Below are 23627 nucleotides of genomic sequence, written 5' to 3'. Positions count from 1 at the left end.
AAGCACAAAAACAGCATGTTTCTGCTTAATAGGCATTTGCAAAATTATATAATAAACAAGATATTTTGAGCTGATACTTTACACTTTACTTTATGCATTTTAGGGACACCTGAGACCTATATTACATTACATTATCTTGTAAAAAGCGGGTTCCATTTAAAGCCAGCAAACAAGTTTAGGTTGATCGCACTTCAAGAAATGTTAAGGCACATCAAACTTTTAGGAAAGAAAAAATAAAGCTCTTTAATTTTGAGTTTAACTGAACATACTTTAATTTAGATACATTAGCGTTTTGTTCTGAAATTTGGTCTTTGTTGTCTTTGACATATTCTGGGACGTTGGGATGGGCAAGAGTACGTCCGAACTCAGAAGTGACAACAGCGATTAATTATAAAAACAGTAATTGCATGTCTTCCCCTTTTTAATTGTGTAATTGGTTCTTGTGGCATATTGGGTGGTGCCTAGTGGTTTGATACTAAAGTGCTCCCTCAATGATAATATAACACTGTAAGTTTGTGTTTACAATCTCTATCAAGTTTCTGGTCTTGGACCTCCACCCCTACAAATTACACATCAGTTTCACATCAATGCCCAGACAGTTTTCTTTTAATATTATTTCCATCAGAAAATATAAAATATATAATAAAAAAATATAGTAAAAAAAAAAAAAAAAAAAAAAATCTATATACACATACACATTTATTTTTTTATATTTTTACTTTATATATATTATTATTGTTAAGTTATTTTTAAATATATATATATATATATATATATATATATATATATATATATATATATTTTTTTATATATATATATATATATATATATATATATATATATATATATATATATATATATATATATATATATATAAACAAATATTTCAAACTAGCATGTATTCTCAAAATATTAAAACATTGGATTTTATTCTTGTAATTTCAAATTTATTCCCAAAATATGATGACTTTCCTTTTCTTTTTTGATTATTCCTTGAGCTATATGTAAAATGCATATTGTTTCGAAGCAGCAGTAAAAACAGTATAACAATAGCATGTCAGAAGAAAAGTCTCGGGAAAGAAAAATAGGCCTATTGACCTGAGAAACTGGGATAGAGTCCAGCATCTGCAACCCTACGTGGGACATATGCTTGCTTAATGGATCCATCAGGAGAGTGAGTCAAAGGTGACAAAATAAAACTCCCTATAGAATATTATGTGGATGAGAAAATACTTCAGGAGGAACCAAGACAAGTTCATTTAGACAGGTTGTAAATTTGGTTTGAAAGTTGGTTTATGAATCAAAATGTACATTTTTAAGATTAAAATGGTGAGTCGCAGGACCTTGACCATATCCAAAATTAGTTTGGAGTACTTAAGAAGCTTATCTCACAACTGATCACAAAAGGAGTTTCAGCATAATATCACTTAGTTTAATAATAATGAACAAAAGTCAAAGTGGGCATGTAAAAGCTTACCGTTAAACTGTTTGCCTACGTGAAAAACATTTCCCACCAGAAATGTGTTTGTTTTCGCATGGCAGCAGTGTTGATGCAGTATATCAGTCCTTCTGTGGTCGGTTTGAAATGAGGACATACTCCCTTTCCGTTCCAGTGAAGTGTCCTCACCACTGTGCTTTTCATTATCCTCTGTGGCCTGTGATTTAGAATGATGGAACTGTGGGTGTCACATTTTTTTATGATTAAAAACAAAGAAAGCCAAACAATCACTTCTTAGCATGACAAGCACATGTTCGCTTTGTGCTTTCTTGTAAAACCGAAACAGTGCAAATGTGTTTAGCAGTAAAACATAATTTTTTCGTCTTTTGGGTTAGTTTTTACAAGAGCCTGATTAGTTAAGCAGGAGGGTGGATTGAAGGACGCATGAAAGCTTGCTTATTTTTAACTGTTCCTTTTTGATGTGAACGCTTAAAACAGATCGCTGCATTTACGAGGGTGTACGAGTGAACCCAATACAAATAGCTTTACAATAGTCATGTTAGGTCCTTCTTTTAAAACGGTTCTTAGGAAGTAACTGGTCCGAACTGAATCAAACTTTAGTTTCGGACTGATGACAGAGGACGTACAGCCCAAGTAGCACGTCCAACTCAAAAAGAGACGAATGGGTCGGATTAACCAACTGTCGACGTTTGCCAAATATGCCCAAAGATTCTTGTTGAAGATACCTGAACATAATGGAAATATGCTTATTATGACCACTGTTATTAAAGATTTCATTAAAACCTTTCTGTCAAGAGATTAACAATTATTCATTGAGTCTAAATATAAGTTTATAAGGCTGGTTTATTCTATGTAGAACATATCTGCGTTTGTGCGTCAGTCTGTCAACTGTGATGTATGTCCGAAACTTTTAGGAATGTTATCCAAGATGTAGGATAAACAATATTAGTCAGTTGTATCTGTCATAAAGGATCTGTGAATTAAATTTACCGCAAACAACATTGAAGACAATAATCTGCAATGTGCGTTGCAAGACATTGCAAGTTTCAATATGCGTTGACACAAATTACTTTATTCGAATGTTTATTGCAACATGGCATTGAGTTGTAAGAAAAGAAATGCAAAATGACATCATTGACTCAATGAATCAATGTCAGGAACCGATGAATCAGGATTTCGAATCGAGCCGAACTGTCCTAAAAGAACCAGTTTGCAGAAATGAATCAGACTTTGCATCACTACTTTACAATAGTGCTTGTTGGACTCAACCAACTAAGGCTGGGTACAAACTAAAGATTTTTTAATCTTCAAGGATTTTCGAAATGTGCGAGACCAGAAACCTGAGACCAATAACATCCTAGATGTCACAGTTTTGCTCCTATAGTGTGTGGTGTGGTTTGTCACGATTTTCATCCAAAAAATTGCCACTGAAAACGGCATTCTCCGTTTATTAAACTTGGAAGAAAGCTCTGTATTTTAGCTAAATTCGGTTTTAGTGTGTACGGAAAAGATACTCTTATAGTAAACCTCCTTTGCATCTCTGTACAAATCTTTAGATGGATTTCAGTGCCAGGAACAAATGGATGAGCATTTGACTGCAGAGCAAGGCACGTCATAATAAAGACTTTTCCAAAGAACTTTGTTAGAAATGAAGCCGCTCTGGATCTGACAACAGCTCCAATGCAAAATGTAATTAAATAATTTGTAATAACAACATTTTGTCGAATAATTTCTTGTATACAGTAGCAAGAAGACATTGAATGTTTTCTATGCGATGAATCTCAATCATAACATTGACGATTCTTAAAAGGTAACTATTGCTTTAAAGAAGCCTATTCTATATAATTGAACCTTATGAAAAAAAACATGACCCCTTTGAGAAAGTCGTTACATGGTAGATAAAACACCTGCACTGGCTTCGGTCTGACCTCATCAAAGAGCTATAAAGGCTGCTGGAACACGCCATCTGTGGATGTGTGAGTGTTTCAGATGACAGACCTCGTGTTTGTTATACAAGCAGAAACATGGAGCGTAACCGCTTCGCATGTCGGCGTAGGAACAATGGCTTAGACCTTGAGGAGAACTCGCAGTGTATGTAAACTCCCCTGAAGCTGTCGACTCCAGTGCAGCTGTTGAATGAAGCTCGTTTGAGAACGTTGCAGCTTTATCGGCCCGCCGGGGCTCTTATATTAGCACCCTGAAAGATTTACATGACACTTAACAACCACGCCACTTTAGTTCATCATGAGCGGGGCTGCGGAGGAGAGCACATGCGCTTCCATAATGTGACTCACTTCTAAGGGTTACGGTGTAATTGACAGAAAATGGAAGGTCAGATTTCTTTGTGGACTTATGTGTGATTCATTGAAAGAATAGGGACATGTATTGATAAATCAAATAGAACGTGATATTCTCAAATGGGTAGCAAATTACAAAAACATAAACGCATGTCGCAATTGGTCCCAAAACACACAAGAGCCAGTGGTACTTGACATTACTGACGTCAAACCTGTGTTGTAACACTTTCTGAATGAGTACAAGAACCGTAATATTCCATTCTAAAGATTTCAGTTACAACTGAGATAGAATCGATTGCTTTGTGTTAAACGTTTAAGTATACTTCCTATAAACTAAAAATAAGAGAATATATTTTCAGTGTATTTTTTATGTAATTACCAATTAAACTTACCTAAATGTGGTTTATACTTATATACACATATACTATAGTATAGTACGGTATACACAAAAATAGTATAAATATTTAGCCTAAACTTAACAACTTGATTGAGATATACTTTTTAACCGTTTTTTTGGTGTATTTCTCACACATATTGGCTTATTTGAAGCAATACTGGAGCATATCTTTTATGTACATCTTATAAAAGAGTAATGCTCCCATATGAAAGTGTTGCAATAGGGTCAATTTTGATTTCATGTTGACTCGAAAGTTGTTCAAAGCTCCGTCGGGCTCTGCCAGCACATTCTGTGCCTTGGCAAAGACGGAAACTAATGGTTTGGTGAATGTGTGCTTGTTAAAAACCTCAAGGGGTGGTAATGAAATAATACTGATGGCGTTTGGAAAGAAGCATTCGTGTGAGGGTTTGACGACAAGGGTTTGCAAAAAGTTCAAGCGTTTATGAACAAAACGGTGTAGTAGTTGATCGAAGATTTCAGCCGTTGCAGTCTGCATGCGACTTATAAAGGCTTGCGTGGATTCTGTGGCGCGAGGCTCGCCAGCGTGTGTATTTGTGAACTTTCCATAGAGTCATCACTACAAGGTTTAAGAGCGGGTCTGGACACGCATCAGTCGTTTCCAAAGCCTGAGCAACCACATGACAGTATTTCCCAGAGGGAAGTGGAGAAAGGACAAAGTTAAAAGGAAACGACAACAAAAGAAAACAAAGAAGGACCGCAGAGTTAGCATTAAAGAAGTCATGACATGGATTTTTCTTTATTACTTTTAATATGTTTCTTTAGGCTCAAGTATAATGTTAATTATAATGTGTTACGCTTTTTTTTTTCTTGTGAACATACACACACACACACACACACACACACACACACATATCATCTATATATATATATATATATATACATATATATTATTTTTATTGGAGTTCGTCTATGAAACTAAATTGTCCTTTAAAGGCAAGTCATTTCACTCGGCGGCCATCTTTGAAATGCCTCTCTGCCAGTCATAGAAATACAGCTCTACACTCTTTGAAACAAACATTAAATTCTCCAATTCTCCTTACAACTGAATGTTGTTTCTTATGCTCAAATAGCATTATTAAACCTATTTTTCAGGCTAGATGATCCAATGCGCCTCAGAATGCTGACAGCTGCAGTGAACTGACGATTGGTTGAATGGGAAACACTAAAAATTAAGGCTGCTTCCACCCTTAAAATATCAAAGACCGCAGTGAGGACGAGGTCAGACTGCAGACGTTAGCGACAACAAAGCTAGAGACCGGCAGAGGGTGAAAACAACTTTCCACTGACTGGGATGACCGCCAACTCATTCAGATGTCACTTAACAACCGTAAGATGACATCAAGTGACCTACAAAAAGAATGGCAAACAGCAGCTGGGGTGAAGCGCGTGGCAACGATGGTTTGAAACAGGCTATTATAGGGGCAGGATGAAAAAACACGTCATCGGTGAGAAGCAAAGAAGAGTTGAGTTTTAAAGGATTGGACCAATTTTTAGCTTTGCCCAACACTTGGTGGTTTAAAGGTTAGGCAGAGACCTGGAGAGGCCTACAAGCCATAGTGCCTCACACACAGTGATGATCTGGGGTGCTTCAGCGAGACTTGAATCAGGCAATCAATCGAAGTGTGGATGGAGGACCACCAGGTCAAGACCCTGTCATCTTTAAACCTCTGTTAGATAGATGTCACAGACTGTCAAACAAAGCCGAGCTGCTTGAATTTTCGCACCAGGAGTGTTAGGCTATAAGTTCACCCAACAAGCGCGCCAAGACACATCAATGTTTATCAATGCGTCATTCCACAGAATATTGAATTATGAAATACAGCGTTCTGGTATGAAACTCTAGATGGCGCTATCTAATAGGTCTAACTCAATCTGACCTAATGATACCATTATCAAATGTCACAGCTGATTGGTTCACTCCTCTATAGCTAATGAGCTTGCTGCTCACTGTTCAAATATACGACTAGTGTTTGCTGTAAGAGTTTACAGCATGCCTCAGAAACCCTCCACCTACCCCAGCTGCACCTGCATAGATCTACAGGGTGATTCATATTCGAAATATGGGGGTTATTCATGTATGTTACATTTGCAGCAGCATGTCATGCATGTATTGGCGTCAAGTCTTGGGCTGCATTTAAACCGTCTTTAAGTCTTAATGCACAGATACGATATTTTGACTTTTTTGGCCGCCTTTCCCAAAATGATCGCCAGTGATGGCTCTGTTACGCACATGATAGACCCTTGAGTTCTGAATAGCCGTGCTATTATAATGAATAAAAATCAGATTTTTTTTGCTGCCCGTGTAAACGCAGCCTTCACTTAATTATGTAATTATGGGCAGCGGTTCCACACGACCGAATATTTTTTTAATTTACAGAAATGGAAACAACCTGTCTTCGTTGGATGTTGCGGGCTGAATTGTAAATGATGTTTATTGAAACAATTCATGTGTCACAATGGCATAAAATAAGTGCAAAAAAAGGAAATGTAGTTATACAATAAAACACAGCGCGAATGTAAAATGTCGAAGGAATTCTGCAGAAATGCGAAACGCTTGCGGTTTAAAAAAGTTAAAGTATGACTAAAAGCAAAGTACCGTAACTAGTAACTAGTACAGTGACCAGCCAGTATATTTCAGTGAAGACACTGCAGAGTATTTTCAGCCGTGCTGTTTTGAAGTAACACACATATCTCATCACTCAACACCGCCGACGTCAAACAGAGCATATATAAATATACACACCAATGTTCCTCATACAGATGTCAGTACGAGGCCAACACAGCTGAACACCACACAAACACACAAACACACGGACTCACATCACTTACACAAACATGGCTGAAATTTCACCTCAAAACCAGCAGAAAATCAAGCCTGTTTTTAGAAGCACATCCTTTGTTTGAGCACGTTCCTGTTATTCCTCAATTTAATAATTTAACGTAAGTATTTACATGTTGTACCGCTTTTCGCTTTGCTGTAAAACAATAATGAATGAACAGAACAGATAGACGCATTACAAATCGCGCAATGCAAACAATCTTAATGGTCCTAAAAATAAGATTCACCTTCTTCGTGTGAAATGATTTTATTTCGTAAAATGTGTGAAATGTGTCCCAGACATGCTCTGCTGAAACTGACCGATGCATTTCTTTAGCGAAGCTGTAGATGCGTTTGAGAACTAACAAACCCCGACTGCAGGACGACCCGAAGAGGCAGACCTCGGTAGTGTGCAATACGAAACGTTCACCATTCGGTTCTATCCCTCTAGTGTTCCACTCAGAAACAGGCTTCCGAGCACGACGATGAAACCTGCTGTGCACATTAAAATAAAATAAAAACTCCAATCAGCTTTCTTGTAATCCTCATACTCTACGTCTTGAGCCTTCACTTGCATCGTTTAGTGCAAACACGTCCTTTTCATGTGTTTACTTTGGATTGAAATTTGAAAAGTTTCTCTGACACGATTTCCTTTATCAGCACCATTAGAAATCTTCATTGTACATTTGGCATGCATTGCTACGCGGCTGCCTTCACGGTATCAAACGATGAACTTAGAAGGCGCAATAAATTAACGAGAATTAATAATGTAAATAACATTTAAAAAAAGATAACGAAGCATATACTTGGTTTAATATTCAGCTTGTTGTATGAAATGCTTTAACGAAATGCCTTTGTAGAGGGGCATTGCTAAAAAAGTCTGATTGCCCTCTTTTTCTTTCGCTTTTCCGACTGTCCTTTCTCCTTGCTCCTGTCATGTCGGTTGTCTCAGCTCCCGATTTTCCTTCCGACTGAGACTTTACGTTTATCTCTCTTTGCGTTTGCTTGCGTATCGTCCGGAGAGAGATAAAGCCACGGAGCACTTCTGAAGGAAACGTAAGGTGACGAACTCTAACTGCACTTGCAGCTCCTCACCACCATGTTGGACAACTGCTCCACCTAGAAACAGAGCCAAGGCAAAATGACTCATTCGCTTTAATTCCTTCAAGAGAAAATGACCATTTTGAGAGACTGCGGAAATACAGTCTCACTCCAAGGAGCACATTATTAGCCGATATGCATGAAGTTAAGAAGTAATTCAAGTAGTGGGGGAGAGGCATTTACCTTGTGTTGTCTTCCCACATAGTACAGAATGGGCAGAGGGTCGAGGACTGCAGGCGCGCAGCACGGCTGAGCAGATGCCCCGGGGTTGTGGTGTTTGTACAAGGCTAATATCTGTGAGACAAATACATATACCATTTGATACCGGATATGGATAACTGATATGTGAACTGACAAATGCATTCACTCACCCTTGATCAAATATAGAGCATATAGAGCACATGATAACAGATGGCTGAAAGTTACATTACGCCATATTTTAATCATGAGTTTAGATGCGCACTTGGTAGGATATTAGCAAAAGGTGTAAAACTGCACCATGAAACACAACTAAAATTAGTAATTAGAAATGTAACGCAATCCGTTAATTGGATCATTCAGATTAGGCTTTATATCAAATAGTTTTTACAATAAAAAAAAAAAAAAACATACTGTACAACATTTGTCAAAAGCTAGAAATGAATAGCATGGCTCTTTAAACAACATGTTATGATAAAAGAATTCGGTTCACCTGTAGAGCAGGTCAAAAAAGGCAATTATAAAAAGTCGTTATCAGATTAATTCGATACAGCTTTGATTCACAGCGTTATATTGCCACCCTATCAATTATACGCAGTTGTTACACTGATATTTCCTTCTAAGTATCTCATGTCCGTCTGGATACTATCTGCATTGTAAATGAATGGTGCTGTGAAGGAGAACGTTTACCCAAAAAGGAAAAATCTGTCATCACATACTTTCCCTCATGCATTTCCAAACCTGTATCAGTTTTTTCTTCTTCAGTAGAACACACACGCACAAAAAAACCTGATATTTTGTGAAATGTTTTGGTAATTCCGTCCGTACAGTCAAAGCAGGAAAAAAAACTGTTGAAATTCGAAGCTCGAAAATCTGAAAAGAACATCACTGTTATAACTCAAGATGTAATGACATCAAACGTATGGCATTTCAGCCCTTGGGGAAACTAGTCATTCAAAACTAGTTTTTTGTGCCAACTTTTGCACTTCCTCTCTATCCTTCGCAAATGGCCCTCTGGATAGTACCGTACCTCTGTGCATTGAAAATGAACTAATGTAGAGCCACAGGTGCAAGGCTGAACACTTATTACACAGATTCCAACTCAAAGAAATCTATCATCACTTTCTTAAGACGGTGTTGTGTATCCCTGCTCTAGAAATGACAGGAACCAACCAGAGCAAGCAAATATTGCAGGCAGGAAATTTCCCTTCTCGATCACCAATTCCACTTTGTGAATTGCTACAATATCCGCACTATACACTTGGCAAAACAACTAAAAACACTTGAGAGCAGCCAGGCTACAGTGCGTTGAAGAATGATCACGTGACAACTAAAGCGCGCGACTCGAACCATGTACTAAATTGTAAACAGATTAGAAACAGTGCATCCCCAATCACGTTAAAAACATAAAGTTGTTCTGGGAAAGTGTTCCTCTATGTGATTACGGGCTAATATTGGCACAAGCCTTTGACAGCACCAAAGAAGAGTTGAAGGATTCCTTTCAACTTCTTCAGATGAAGGAGCATGTTCAGACATACTGTAGCTTTTGTTACACCGTCGCTGGTGAAGTACACGCTGTTACATAGCTATGCGTCAGCTTCGCTGGTCAAACAGCACCCTACCTGAGAGTATTTGTTCTCAGCGTTCCAGATGTAGGTGCAGGAGCCCATGCAGTAATTGGCAAAGTATCCCTTCGGCTTGTGGATCCACTTCCAACCCAAATCTCTCCGAAAGTCGATGTAAAGCTCCCGCATACAGCACGTCTCGGTTTTTCTGCCAGAGAATGTTGGGAAAGAGAGTGTAATTATCTTATAGCGTGATCGGCGTTGCAGGCTTGCATTACATTTCTACACCTCGGTTTTAGACATGGAAACAATCGATTGTGGGATGGTAAATTATTCATTTAAAGCGGGCGAACAGACTCACTCATCACACGTTTCATCGGTGCCTACGGCTCGTTTTCTGCGAGTGGATGCAAGGGAGTTGCCATTAGAAGGCAAAGATAAAGCCAGAATATAAGGCTTCACCATCATCTCCGACAGACCAGCAGTGTCACCTCTTTGCTTGTCTAGTCCTAAAATACAAGCATAGAGTACACAGATTACATCGAAGATTATATCCGTTTGGATTCTTTTGGCATACACTTCCAGCTCTAGGTTTTGAGATTATCATACCTGATATACTGAAGAGGAACTTATCAGCGCTCTGCTGGTTCGTTTTACAGCCACAGTATAACCTCAGCTCTAAACTTTCTTCCTCTTCTGTTAAACACAAACACACACGAGTTTATTATAAGCCATTCGACACATGCGCTAACATCAACGATCGAAATAAATTGGTTTGGCTTGTTTCAGACAGTTTTTCTTAAAATTAGGAAAATAATCTATCAGTCCTCACTTACAGGTACATAGTTTAGCTTTCCATTGCGCTATTCTATGAATGGTTTCGAGTAAATGTGTATGTACGTATATGTTTTTGAACTCGTTGACCTTTATTAGACATTACAGTAAGAGACAGGAAATGATTAGTCTCAGACGTCAGAAAGCCCAAACTCTGTTAGCTAACCGTCTGATGCACACTAAACTGAAGACACTTTCTCAAAATAGCTACTGGATAACGCCTAAATTCCACTCAATCTATATTAATAATACTAAAATATATAAGAAAACAACCCACAGAGATTCCGACCTTTCCAGCAATATGTTTTTTAATGATTCGAAAAAGGTTTTATTATAAAATATTACAGAAAATGTTGAAATATGGCACTAAAAGCATTTAAAATAAAGTCCCATAATAAAGCAAAATCCGGTAACCCTTTAGAATACTGTTCCGTCGGTAATGAATAACTACAAAGGAACAAACGACTAATGCACTATTAACATTGTAATAACTACTATTATCTAACAAGAAACTGATTAACAATTTAGTAAGTAATAGCACTCAGTTGAAACTGGTAGTTCACAATTATGTAAGGTTTAGGATAGTACTGACTCAAGTGTTACTACATCCTTCTAAAGAAACTACTAGTTATTTGGATCCTTATTCTAAAGTGGAGATCATGGTAACCCACTAGTAATGATTCTAATCCAGCAAAGTGAATCACTAACCAGAAACTTATAAAAGTTTACAATGACTTCAGTAATGACTAGAGAGTTATCATGATGTTCACTTTAGAACACTGTTTCAAAAAATAATAATTTCTGTAGAAGTATGTAGTAACACCTGAATAACTACTATTCAGTACTTTACAAAACCAGCAAAAGCTTACAATGATTTCAGTCATTACTAGTGGGTTATCATAATCTTCACTTTAGAATTAATTATACATTACGTATTAATCATATTAATGATGAACCTGTATAATTCTTGGGTAGGTGTGAAAAAATAGTAGTTACTGATTAGCTAATAGTGAACTACCACGTTCGACTAAGTACTATTACTCACTAATTCATTAATCAGTTTCTTGTTAGTTAGTAGTAGTCACTAGAGTGCTAAAATTGCGTTACTCACGTGTTCTTGTGTAGTTATTCATTAATGACGGAACCATATTCTAAAGTGTTACCCAAAATGGTTTTCACGGGATGAGATTTGTCCTTTATTACGAACAATGTGTTGACCTAAAACGAAACCTTGTATTTCCTTGAATAAACTTTACAGAACTGGCAAAGTTACTGCTCGGGTTTAACATTTTCTGTGGTCTTTGTTTGAGTTAAAATGGTTTGTTACAATTAAAGCGTTCTGGAAAAAGCGCACCCACAAATCATCAATTCAATAATGTTTATGTGCCAGATCCAAACACTTATAACTAAAGTAACAGTACACATTCCGACAGAGGTTCAAGAATTATTAATGTCTGTTGCACAAATAACGTAAAATGACTCCCATGCCGACATGCTTAGTGTTACAGATTTATTCAAATCCCTAATCATAAGTATGAGAAATAGTACTAATAATGCTTTAGCAAACGCCACTAATAAAACAGATTTGCTCACTTGTCTGTTTAAGTACAAGTTAACATTTCATCAAAATGATGGTGCTTACGATGATATTCATAATATAGCAAAGCAAAACAATGAACAAATTCCTTGTTCATTAAGCATAACGTGTACGATCATGATTATTTTAAATGCTGTGGTCTGCAAGTCCTTATTTGTTCTCATTTCAGCGCCAATAACAGAATGAGGCATTATCGTCTGACTGAGGTTTTGTGTGCTTGAAGAGACATCCCGGAAAAAGTAGACCGTGTGGAATAAATGAGCACATCTCAAATACACTCATCACCAGTTGAATGCCGCCATGACCTTACCCGAACCCTGCAGCCATTCTATCATCGTCTGTTTCACGTCGAACGAGAGCCAGCGATTGGACAAGTCCTTGGAGACGAAGCGAGTGCCCAGGTATCGAGCCTGATCGCCCGTCCCGCGGTACAGCTCCAGCCTCTGCTCCTGGTCCATTGTGGGACTCTTAATCCGAAGCCGCAGCTCGGCTTGAGACAGCAGCTGGTGGTCCGGAATGCTCTGCTTCATCTGCGACACGTTAAAAGTCATCTGATGCTTGGTGCCGTTCTGAGCTGGAGAGGAAGCGAAGGTCGAAAAAGTTAAACATCAGACGACAGAATGGCACAGAAGAGCCAAGCTTGCCAAAATTGAACGATGGTTAGAGTTTAGTTGGAGGCGCTAAAACTAGTCATCCTGTTTTGACTTGTTTGTGAATTGATCAGTATTTATTGGACTGTAATTTAGTGCTTTCTATGTCAGTCAGATGGTAGTTCTTGGCCTGTATAATAAAGGCAAGGCAGTATTTGTGCTGTGCGGCTCAATGAGGCTGTAGCTGTGTAATTTAAAGAGAAAGCTATCATTAACCCGTGTTCGGGGTTGCTGTAGCTGGTTTTGCTGATGTTTAACATGAGGCCTGTGGTGTGGGATGAGTTACCTCAGTCTCGTTATGTTTACGGCCACTGATGAGCCAGCCATCTACTAAATGACAGCCATTCCTTGATTTTTCAACCTGCTGGATAGACTTGAACTCTTCTAGCACGTAATGCTGGTGTGACAGAGTCCAATCTTCTAGCAAAAGACGCTAAAGGCCAGTTGAACAAACCAGGCCAAGTTTTTAAGACTGAACGTTGTCATATTGTAGTGTAGTGTAGTTAGTGTAGTTGAAAAACAGTGCCACGTTTATAGAAATGTTGACCAATGTGTGTAGTCCTTATAAATAAATAATAAATAGATAAAAGATTCCAAAAACAATAAATCCTTAAAAAACGCTTACAGAATAACGATGAAAGTTCAAAGATTTTGTACGTAGTTTTCCTATAAAGATTGCTACGGATGTGAATATACGGAAAATCTAACTTATTTTTGGTTTTATGACAGACAAAAGTTTCAGAGGAAGTATGTAAGCGTTAATGACACGATACGAGATCGTGCATAGATTTTAATGTGTGACGATTTGGAGCCGTGAACTTTAGTCATCTACTTTTGGTCCAACTCAGTTACATTAAATGTCTCATTTAAATCTGAAAATGAAGACTAATTCACTGATTGGCTAGCTGCTTAACTAGTCACGCTAGCTTTTTTAGAAACTGTCTTTGCTACTCGTCCCATTGATGGAAAACAACGGAAAGCCTATCAATCCAATAGCATCATTTCACAAATGTAAATGACCTAGATTTATTAAATCACACTGAGTTTGTTCATTTGATCGGATGAGACTGAGCGTGGGTGATTTATTGTGTTCTGCTGAGCTGCTTTATTGCCTTTATTTAGTAATTGATGGGGAATTTTTTGTGAGCTAAACTGAAACAGTATTTAACTCAAGCTGATGAATTATAGCTTTCTTCAGAAAATTATTCATATAATGGATGAACTTTACACCTACTGACTTGAACCGAATAATGACATTTGAATATCTCATATCGGATGAAGTTAGCATCAATTATACGGTTATTTTGCATTGTGTTTAGCACTATAGAAATATAGGCGACTTGACTAGACTTGCCAGCAGCTTATGACTTAGGGCTAAATTAAATATAATCCTAATCCTAGAATCTAGTAGCAAAGACTGCTAATTACACAAACATCAGACGGACGCATCATCACTCATCCAAGATTAGTGGAGTATATTAAAGCATTGCTATCATTGTATTCAGTGTGCTTAAACCGGATCATTTATTTAGATAGCTTGTAGGGGATACATTTTAATTAGCTTGGCACTGACTGTATGTAGCTGCTACCAGGATCAGTTTAAACCCTGATACATGAGATCTATACAGCGTTAGTCACGCCATCCAGTGTTACATTCAGAGCACTAGGCCTGTAGAAGTGTGCTAGCTCTGCTATATTTGAATGTGATTGGTCATTGTCCCAGCCGACTGATTCCCAGCATACCGCGCTTGCGTCTAAATGTTCAAATTAGCATTTCACGCCATTTTGCTGCTATATATAACGTAGCGACTACACCGACTTTAAACACGATATAAAAACAGAAGATTATTTTTGACATTTAAAGCTTGACATTTAAATGCAGCGTTTGTCGGAAAGGGGACTTCCTGTCGTGACAGTCTGAGAGCAGATGATGACATGACAGAGATCCATCACAACTTCTGGCGGATGGGTGGAATATTCTCTGTGCTTAATTCGGCTAACCACCCATCCGCACGCAACTATCTTCAGGGAACACTCACTATATTGTCCTTCAGTAAACTCCTAATTCGTTGCTTATTGAATTGTTGTTGTTGTTAAATTTAGGTATGGTGCTGGATTGAAGGATGTAGAATATGGTAAGAATAAGGCATTAATATGTGCTTTATAAGTACTGATAAATGGACAATACCAACCAGTCACATTGCATTAGATTACATTTAGTCATGTAGCGAACGCTTTTAGTCAAAGTGGCTTACACACGAGGACAATGAAAGCAATCAGAATCGACTAAATAATAAACAAAAGAAAAACGGATAGAATAGAAACAGAACAGAGCAAGCTAGGCCTTTTGTTTTTGCTAAAAGCATAATAAACAGATGAAACAGAAAAAGGATCGAAAAGAGGATTTTTATTATTTAAGAAAGCAAGCGGTTAGTAAATGAATAGTGCGAGGGGCAATTTTTTTTATTTTTGTAATTGACTTATTTTAAAGAATAGAATTAGAATAGAGAGTGTATATAGTTAATAGTGAATATAGTTCAATGATCTATATTATTAAATATTATTACTACTACTGCTGCTGCTAACAATAATAATAAAATAATATAAAATGTTCTTTTGTTTTTAGAGTGAACTGTGACTTGGATATTCTCTTATAAGATTTACAATCTTGATTAAAAATGAAATATATATATATATATATATATATATATATATATATATATATATATATATATACACACACACACACAACCACATGCTTTTATAAGATTTATCCATTAGCTATAATGTTTTTTTTTCTCATTATCTCCTATATATATATTTGGAAACTATTCTATACTGGGTTCCATGCATCATGAACTGTGGCCATATATAAAAAGTGTCGAGGACTGAAGGCACCGCTCTTTGTTGATGGTGTATGTTGGATTAGATGAGGGCGGGGAGGGATTTGTGTGTGTGTGTGTGTGTGTGTGTGTGTGTGTGTGTGTGTTACACAGGCTGATGCTCAGGTAAACCCAGGACAGCTGTCCTAACAGGCACCGAGACAGGCCTATCATTAGTAATGGGTGCAACCAGATTCCAGCAGGCTTAAAAATCTGCCTCCCCAACGCACGCTTTACACTCCTCTCCTCTTACTATCGCCATCCACAAAATCCTCGACTATCTGTGCTGCTCCAATCGCATTGAGACGTGACACGCTTTCCCGGCAGATGAGCTGTGCAGTCAGCACAATCTTTGACATGTGATAACATGAAATGAAAAATAGCACACATGTAGTAGAACGGACCGATCAGCGTAAAAAGAAGGACATGGAAACTCGGGCATTGCTGCGGGGCATGCCTGTAAATTGAGCACTCTGGATTTGACAGCATAATTTATGAATACACAACTGCACAGTCAGTGCTAGCTAGGAGACAATATCTCTTTCATCTACCTTCAGCTAACAGATACTAGCAAGCCACGAGGAAAAATAAATGTTCCGAATCAAATACAATGTGGCAAAAGTTAAACATCTATGCTACTGAAAGAAAACATCATGGAAACAACAAACGCCATGTTAGATGATGACAGCAATCCATAATGAAAACAATTTCAACACGCTTTCATTGCTCAAAGTAGTGGTTCTATCTATTTCGAAATGGACAGCACTAAGCATATGATATTTTTCTAAGTCAAGAGGATTGTTCTGCTTTCTTTAATGCTTTTAAAAGTATTGCGACAGTAAAAATTGTTGCCGTTTTTTAAGGCAAGCATATTTTTACTATAAGAACGAAACTTTATCTTATTTTTCTATATAGAGATTGGTATACATTACACCGCTTTGCCTATATTTTGCCCCAATTTACAGTCTGGACAAGTTGATGCTAGTTGCTAAAAGTCAGAGTCAAGGTCATTGCAGACCGACTCCAAAATTTCCATCAGAATTTTTTTGTATGTTAAAAATAAACATGACCTCACATTGTTCCGATAACATTTACACATCGCCTCCGAAACCTCCGCCAATCAAATAAAATAAAATAAAATAAAATAATGGATCAATTTAGATTTTCAGTGTTTTGTAGCAAGAATTTTGATAGGAAAGATACAAAAATTTCAGACTCAGTTTGCAAGGACCAGTCTGCAGATTTGAGTGACAGATTTCATATAATTTTTAATCTTTATCTTTAGACTATGATTCCATCTGGTCAGAGCACATCGAAACCAGTGTTGGAGAAACTTACTTTGAAAGTAATGCATTGCTATATTGTGCTACTCCATAAAAAAATAACTAATACTTAGTGACTTTTATGGAAAATCAAGCACTGTGTTATTTTTGCATGTTTTTGTCACCTGGGCTGGGTCTGCGTCCTTTGTTTTTTTAATATCAGAAAACCCAAAGGTTATATTTTTGGTACCAAAAGTAAATTAATAAACAGAGACGAGAGAGGTTTTAGTGAATAAATGGAAAAAACGAAATGTTGTAAATATTGCATTATTCTACTACTTACTTGGAAAAGTAATCCGATTACATTCCTTGTAATGCATTCCCCCCTACACTGATCAAAACACGACTGATCTGATTTTAGAAAACATATCGTTTTCATTTGTCACGTTTCTATGCGAGTTTGAAAAGTCTGTTAGCGAGTGATCCTTTTAGTGTGCGCCTAGTTTTTTCGCTCAGTAATTTTTGGTTGGCTTGCGTGTGATGCCTAGTGTTCTGTTTAGGTTTTAGAGGTTGTGTAGTGTATTCCAGCCTTAACGCTGTTTATACTACAGATATGAATTATACCTCAAGTCATGCAATTTAGCTGAAACCACCTAGCAACATCGCATAACAGTTTAGCCATGTTCTAAAAACTTACTCTCAAATCTTAGAAAGTCAATGAAACGCCCAGAAAACACACACTACGCCCTATCACCGCAGGGACTGTGACATCTGCTCGGTTTAACCCAACAGCCCACTAATACTCTAAAGAGTGTTCGTTGACATTTAGATGCGTGCTATTAATAATCAACCGAACTTTACCGAAGTGTAAACGCGGTTTTCTTCATCAAATGTAAAAATCGAATTGTTCATTTCCTTTTGTAGCTCCACAGACTGTGCATCAATTAATCTTGCACGTAAAAAGTAAGCAATTACTACAGTACTGCAGACTGTAAATACCGAGCGTGGGAGGCCTTGCGCTTGCATCAGGACTTTTTTATTAAAATGTATTCCACCTTAAACAAATCTAAGAAGCCTTACGCAAACGCCAAAAAATAAAGAGGACATTTGTCCCATGAGGGAAACCACAAAAGGGGGAATTCAGCGTCGCTATTTGGGACTATTTCCTCTAAATCTTAGTCACACCTCAGAAACAAGCGATCCTCTTTGCTGTCGAATGGGCCTGTCAAAAATAGAGCAAAAAGACAGAAGCAGTAAGAGACAAAAAATAGACGGCTCGGTTACAGGAAAGCCCCCCGACCCCAGAGGAATACACATAAAGAAAAATCTGACTCGTCCACCCTTATCAACGGTTTCTCGCCCATATTTCTCTGTCTCTTTGTCTTCGGTTTTCATCCTTCGAGCAAGCCCCATCTCCACGGAGGTCTTTATTCACCATGCGTATCGGATCACAGGCCTGATGTTTATGTCTAAAGTGTTTGAAGTGGTTAAATGAGGTAAAGAGAGTGAGGGATGAAAGAAGGTGGGTGGTGAGCATCGAATGTAAAGTTTTTTCACCCTTAAAAAACAGATGTAGCAAGGCGCTAACAAGAGATCTCACAGAAACTGAAAAAAAATGCGAGAGACAAAAATGTTCACCCCCTAGCTAGAACTTGTTAAAGTTTCGAGTTTAACAGTCTAACACGTGAAGCCAACAGCAAAAACAAGTAGGCTATTAAAATACCACAGATAGTCTGAGGGCAACGTTGAAATTGTATGAAATGCTTCCTAGCTCCCCTAGCGGCTGTGCGAGGGGATCTGAAGACAAGGCACGAGGGGCTTCAGGGGAACGCATGTAACATAAAACTACAAGATCGTGATTCATCACATACCAGGTGCTACAGCGTTAGAGAACCAGGCATCAACGATCTGAAGCGATGCTGTCACAGAGCTAAAGACACAAGACTGGTGATACTTGAATGACACTAATGTTTCGGTAAAGAAGAAATATTTAGATATAAATTCTACTTTTGTAATGACTGGATGACTGTGTGCTGTATTCCAGATAATGAAATATATGAAATATACTATATATATATATATATATATATATATATATATATATATATTTATTAAAACAGATATGTACGCTGTTTACTTTTTTATTTTATTAGTTTATTTATTCAATAATTTTTTAACAATAATATTGATATAGGGCGATATTTACACATATTAATAAACTATGTTTAATTTTGGTGTGAGTTCACCTTATTTTATGAAATGCAACGAGAAGCATGAGACTAGCACAGGCATGCAGAAAATCACTGGCTGGGAAACAGATCAATTATACAGCTGTCAATTACAATAATAGTTCTAAAGCGATTATTATACAGAAATATTTCACCGCAGAAATGCCGACAGAAATGGAACGTGATGTTAAATTATGTATCTTAAGGCACACACTTACCTTGCCGGATGACGAACTTGTGCACCTCCTTGCCGAAGTAATCTTCATCTTCTGCCTGCACAGAAACGGGCTTCAGCTTCATTTCTTCGCTCAGCTCCACAGTGCTGTTGTACAGAGAAATCATGGTATCTGGGATCTTCTGCACGTCGTCGTCCACCTCCGATTCGGGCTCTTTAGCCATGCGCAGTTTACTGAGGATCTGACCGCGGATAGCCTCTATCCGTTTCTTCTTCACCAACTCCAGGTCCAGAGTTTTGCACGTGGACATACCTCCTGTTCTGGCCACCATGCACAGGGCCGTCAGTACCAAGCAAACCACCCTCATGGTGCCAAATCTGTCTTTAGGTCGAGAACGAGTGTCTGTGATTGATGCAGAGCGTTTGGATCAAATGGACCCGGTTGTCTTGTTATAACGGAGGTGATGCTACCCGATTATGATTCTGGAAAGCACCTTGAATAATGCAGCCAACAGAACAGCTGATATCTAATAAGGGAAATTCCTGATGCCTCACCTGCTTCAGAGGTCCATCCAGGTGCAGTTTGGCCAAATATAACAACAGTTCTCCCACATGAACAAGCTTAAAGGCCAGGCAATGACACGCACTTTACATACGCGCCCGAGCATCAAAAATTCCCACGTATTTTCTCCTCGTGGCACAAGTTTAACGCCGGCACACGGCTGGCAGTCGCACACAGAAATGCTTGTTCGAGTCCATGCGTCTGGACCGACTTTTTCTCTCCTCTGGTCTCGCTGTGAAAACACGCAGAGGTCCAGATACAATGACACGTCTGTAAGCGTGTTTGCTCACTAACTACTCACAGCTTTCCGCCCCTCTGAGATTCTCCGGACGCTTCAGTCGATGTTTTGTCATCTCACGCGAAAACCACTAAAGAAGCCCCGCTAACTATTGGACTAAACCAGACAACCCCATCCAGGCTGCATCCCGCAATCGTAACAAGACAAAGGGACGTGTCCAGCTCAGATTTCCTCAAAAGTTTGCTTTTACAACATTAGGTTTCCTCTGCTGGACAGACGGATTTTCCGGAAGCATTCAGATAACATCAGATAGCGGTAACTGTGACTTGCAGAGTTCTTCATTTAACATGCGTTAGAAAACGGGCTCTGTAGAGCATCTAGACACGGGAAAGAAGTTCAGTCTGGTTTGAATAGAGCACAGGCTCCGCCAGAGATCAGTCAAAGTAAAGAACAGTGAGGTTTTTTTAAGGGCTACAGCCTCATTTTCTCCTCAAACAAGCTTCTCCCAAAGATCACACTGTCGCCCCCCACCCCGAAACACACACATTTCACTGAGAGGAATTGAAAGGAAAACAGATCCTCTTGGAAAATACCCTGACGTTTCGGCTCCGGTGATGTGTCAGGAAAAATCTAACTAACCACATCCAACCCACGAGTCTCGAGTGACAGATGGAGTAAACAAAAAGAGCCAAACGACCGGAGCGTCCACGAGTAGCCAGGCAGTGACAGCCAATGTCCTTTTTCCCTTCCCGGTCTCGCCTTTGTTCTTTTCAGTTTGTCCACTTTTATGCCTTTTGACCTCAGTCTCGAGTTAAAAAAAAAAAGAGAAAAGTCCCTCAGACCCTCCTTCTCTCTCACGCAGCCCTGTTTTTATGGGCTCTCTCTCTCTTGTAGCACACTCCCTCTCCTCGCTTGTCGGAGCTTGCTGGTGACAATATGATTTGTGAGCGCTTTACGTTCCAGTAACTTCTTTATCCCACTCGAGCTCACTCTCTCGCTCTCCTTTAGGGTTGCTGTTGCTTCACTGGTGCTCTCCGCCCAGGAAATGAGGCTGCAACAGACTCTCTGAAATCTGTCGCTCGCACGGCGCTTCTCTTATATTGGTCAGGAAGCCCTTAGCAGCTTCTGGAAGAGACGCACACACACAGACACAGTGAAAGGACAGACGGGCAAATAGCACGGGCATGACACTAACGTCTGGCCAAACCAACCGCACACCTTTTTAAAAGACTGCCAAGGTAAGATGATGAGAGACACAGCGGAATGCTCTCTGTTGCATAAACACACTCCCAAACCGAACCTGACGGGCAGCACAACGGAGCACTGTTATCAGGGCCACATTTATGTCATGCGGCGAACTGGTGTCCACTTTGCTGTTTGTTTTCTGCCGTCTGTATCAGGTGTTTCGAAGCGGCTAAATAGATGTGAAGCTGAAACACGCGTGTCCAAATACACATTTGGCTGCATTGAGCAGGCATTGGGAGTTTTTTTTTTAATAGCAATGTCATCTCTGCGTCGAAAGATCTAGACAGAATTACATTTGAATGAATCATTCTGCACAACGCACTATAGCAACTATTATTTGCATGCGATTTAACTGCCCCAGGAAAACGCAAGGGGATCTACAGCGTGCTGGAAGATATCACGCATTTTCATAAAGCAATAAACATCATGCAAAGCACTGTTCACTTCGCATTGCTTGGTTTGCTTTAAGCGGGAGTTATACTAATCTCTATATAAATAAAACGTGTTGTCTTTTATATGGTCTAACTGATACATTGTTCATAACACGAAGGTGATGAAGCTTCGATATGTTTCGACAGCATCAATTTTCATGTGTTTCTGACTCCCTCTTGTGGACCAACAAAATCTTGGAGTTCCCCAATGCTACTATTATCGTATTGCTATATAACATCACCATTTACAAGCACAGAGACAGTCTTTAACATTAAGCATTTAACCTCTTCAGAAAATATTACATTTACTGCATAATATATATGCTTCTTTTCAGAAATTCAGATTTTAAAAAATGCACTTTCTAAACAATACATACGTCGTTAAAGCTTTATATAGATGCAATACATCAGCTCTCCCTGAGGTTACTGTGGGACAGGGTCACATTCAGTCCAGCACCATTTGTGCGTTTGCAAAGCCAACAATGACCTGCAAACTTTCTCACAAACTACAGTCAAGAGACCAAGCTGTGAACCCGAGAGTGTTTGCACCAGCCCACAAACTCAAGCTTCTGTGTGAACGGTCTCAAAACCTGCTATTCATGAAAATGCCAAAGCTAGTGCTTACTGGAAATTTCTTCAACTCTGCTAGACCTCGTTTTTTTTTTAAGACCTTTCACTTATGATTAACTTTTTTGTTGTTGTTATGATTTAACCGCCGTGAATTGTAACAGTTCTATATTGAATTAAATATGATTGCTTAGTAACTAATTAAGAGATTTAAACTGTATTCGGAAATGCCGGAAATTTGGCAACGGGAAAATTAATAAAGATAAGACAAAGAAATTTATTAAAAACAACCTATGTTCCATGCAGTTTCATGCCTCCGTTTTAGTGAACAAGACTTCAAGTAGAGAGCACTTTAATTACATTTTAATTCACTTTAATAGTAAAACGGTTAATAGTAAAAAGCTATTATGAAAAAAAATCATTAAATGTGCTTTTTTAAAGGATAAGTGGCTGCTGTCAGTTTATTTTAACTAAAATTGTACCTAAAATAACTGTTTGCAACCACATACTTTTATATATACATACACACACAAATATATATATATATATATATATATATATATATATATATATATATATATATATATATATATATATATATATAAAACATTGTTTCATTTTTGAGTGACCTATCCCTTTAAAATGCTCTCAGCACTAGATTTTAAAGGGATAGGGCAAAAATGAAACAATATTTTGCCTATAACATTACACCACAGCTTTTAACATTATATTTTCCGTGATTTAGCATCCCCTGGCGGCTCACAGGGCTCGAAACTCGTCGTTGGAAAACTCCAACACAGAAGAGACAAGAAACGCAAACAATCGTAACGTAAGAACAGAGCTCCAGCGCGCACAGATACGAGCCTCACGGAGGCGAAGGCTCGCGTCTCACACTCAGAGATCACTTACACCGGCTACAGCTCGGATCCCGACCTTCCTTCAAGCCGTCCGCGCGTAACCTCGCTTCTAAAAGGACTCGCTGGAGTGAAGAAGTCGACGAATATCCAGTGACGCCTCCATATACCGTTCTACCGGAATGACGGCTTACGGTTACTAGGACGCAGCTTTCTGGAAGACAATGCCTCTGGAAAGTGCGGGCG

The 23627-nt window shown here is 38.5% G+C and overlaps 1 protein-coding gene across 1 annotated transcript; it reads right to left on the bottom strand.

Moving 5' to 3' along the window:
- Positions 1–6588: 6588 nt before the first annotated feature.
- tgfb1a (transforming growth factor, beta 1a) lies at positions 6589–23573 on the bottom strand. The gene is made up of 8 exons (XM_043258879.1): positions 23437–23573; positions 19528–21409; positions 12598–12861; positions 10466–10552; positions 10218–10365; positions 9914–10064; positions 8277–8387; positions 6589–8111 (listed from the first exon to the last, which is right to left on the bottom strand). Exons 2-8 carry the CDS (start codon positions 19850–19852, stop codon positions 8064–8066), a joined length of 1134 nt encoding a protein of 377 aa, XP_043114814.1. The 5' UTR covers positions 19853–21409; positions 23437–23573; the 3' UTR covers positions 6589–8063.
- Positions 23574–23627: the final 54 nt, after the last annotated feature.

Source organism: Puntigrus tetrazona, chromosome 15 (assembly GCF_018831695.1).
Source record: "Puntigrus tetrazona isolate hp1 chromosome 15, ASM1883169v1, whole genome shotgun sequence".
NCBI lineage: Eukaryota > Metazoa > Chordata > Actinopteri > Cypriniformes > Cyprinidae > Puntigrus > Puntigrus tetrazona.
Note: the sequence above shows the minus strand (reverse complement) of the source record. Positions and strands in the feature narration are given on the sequence as shown.

Excerpts from the sequence above, each read along its gene's own strand:
- tgfb1a (XM_043258879.1), bottom strand. The coding sequence starts at position 19,852 with ATGAGGGTGGTTTGCTTGGTACTGACGGCCCTGTGCATGGTGGCCAGA. Across the intron at positions 12,862-19,527 it reads CAAGTTCGTCATCCGGCAAG|CTCAGAACGGCACCAAGCAT; the intron begins GTAAGTGTGTGC and ends CTTCCTCTCCAG. Across the intron at positions 10,065-10,217 it reads ACCGATGAAACGTGTGATGA|AAAAACCGAGACGTGCTGTA; the intron begins GTGAGTCTGTTC and ends ATTCTCTGGCAG.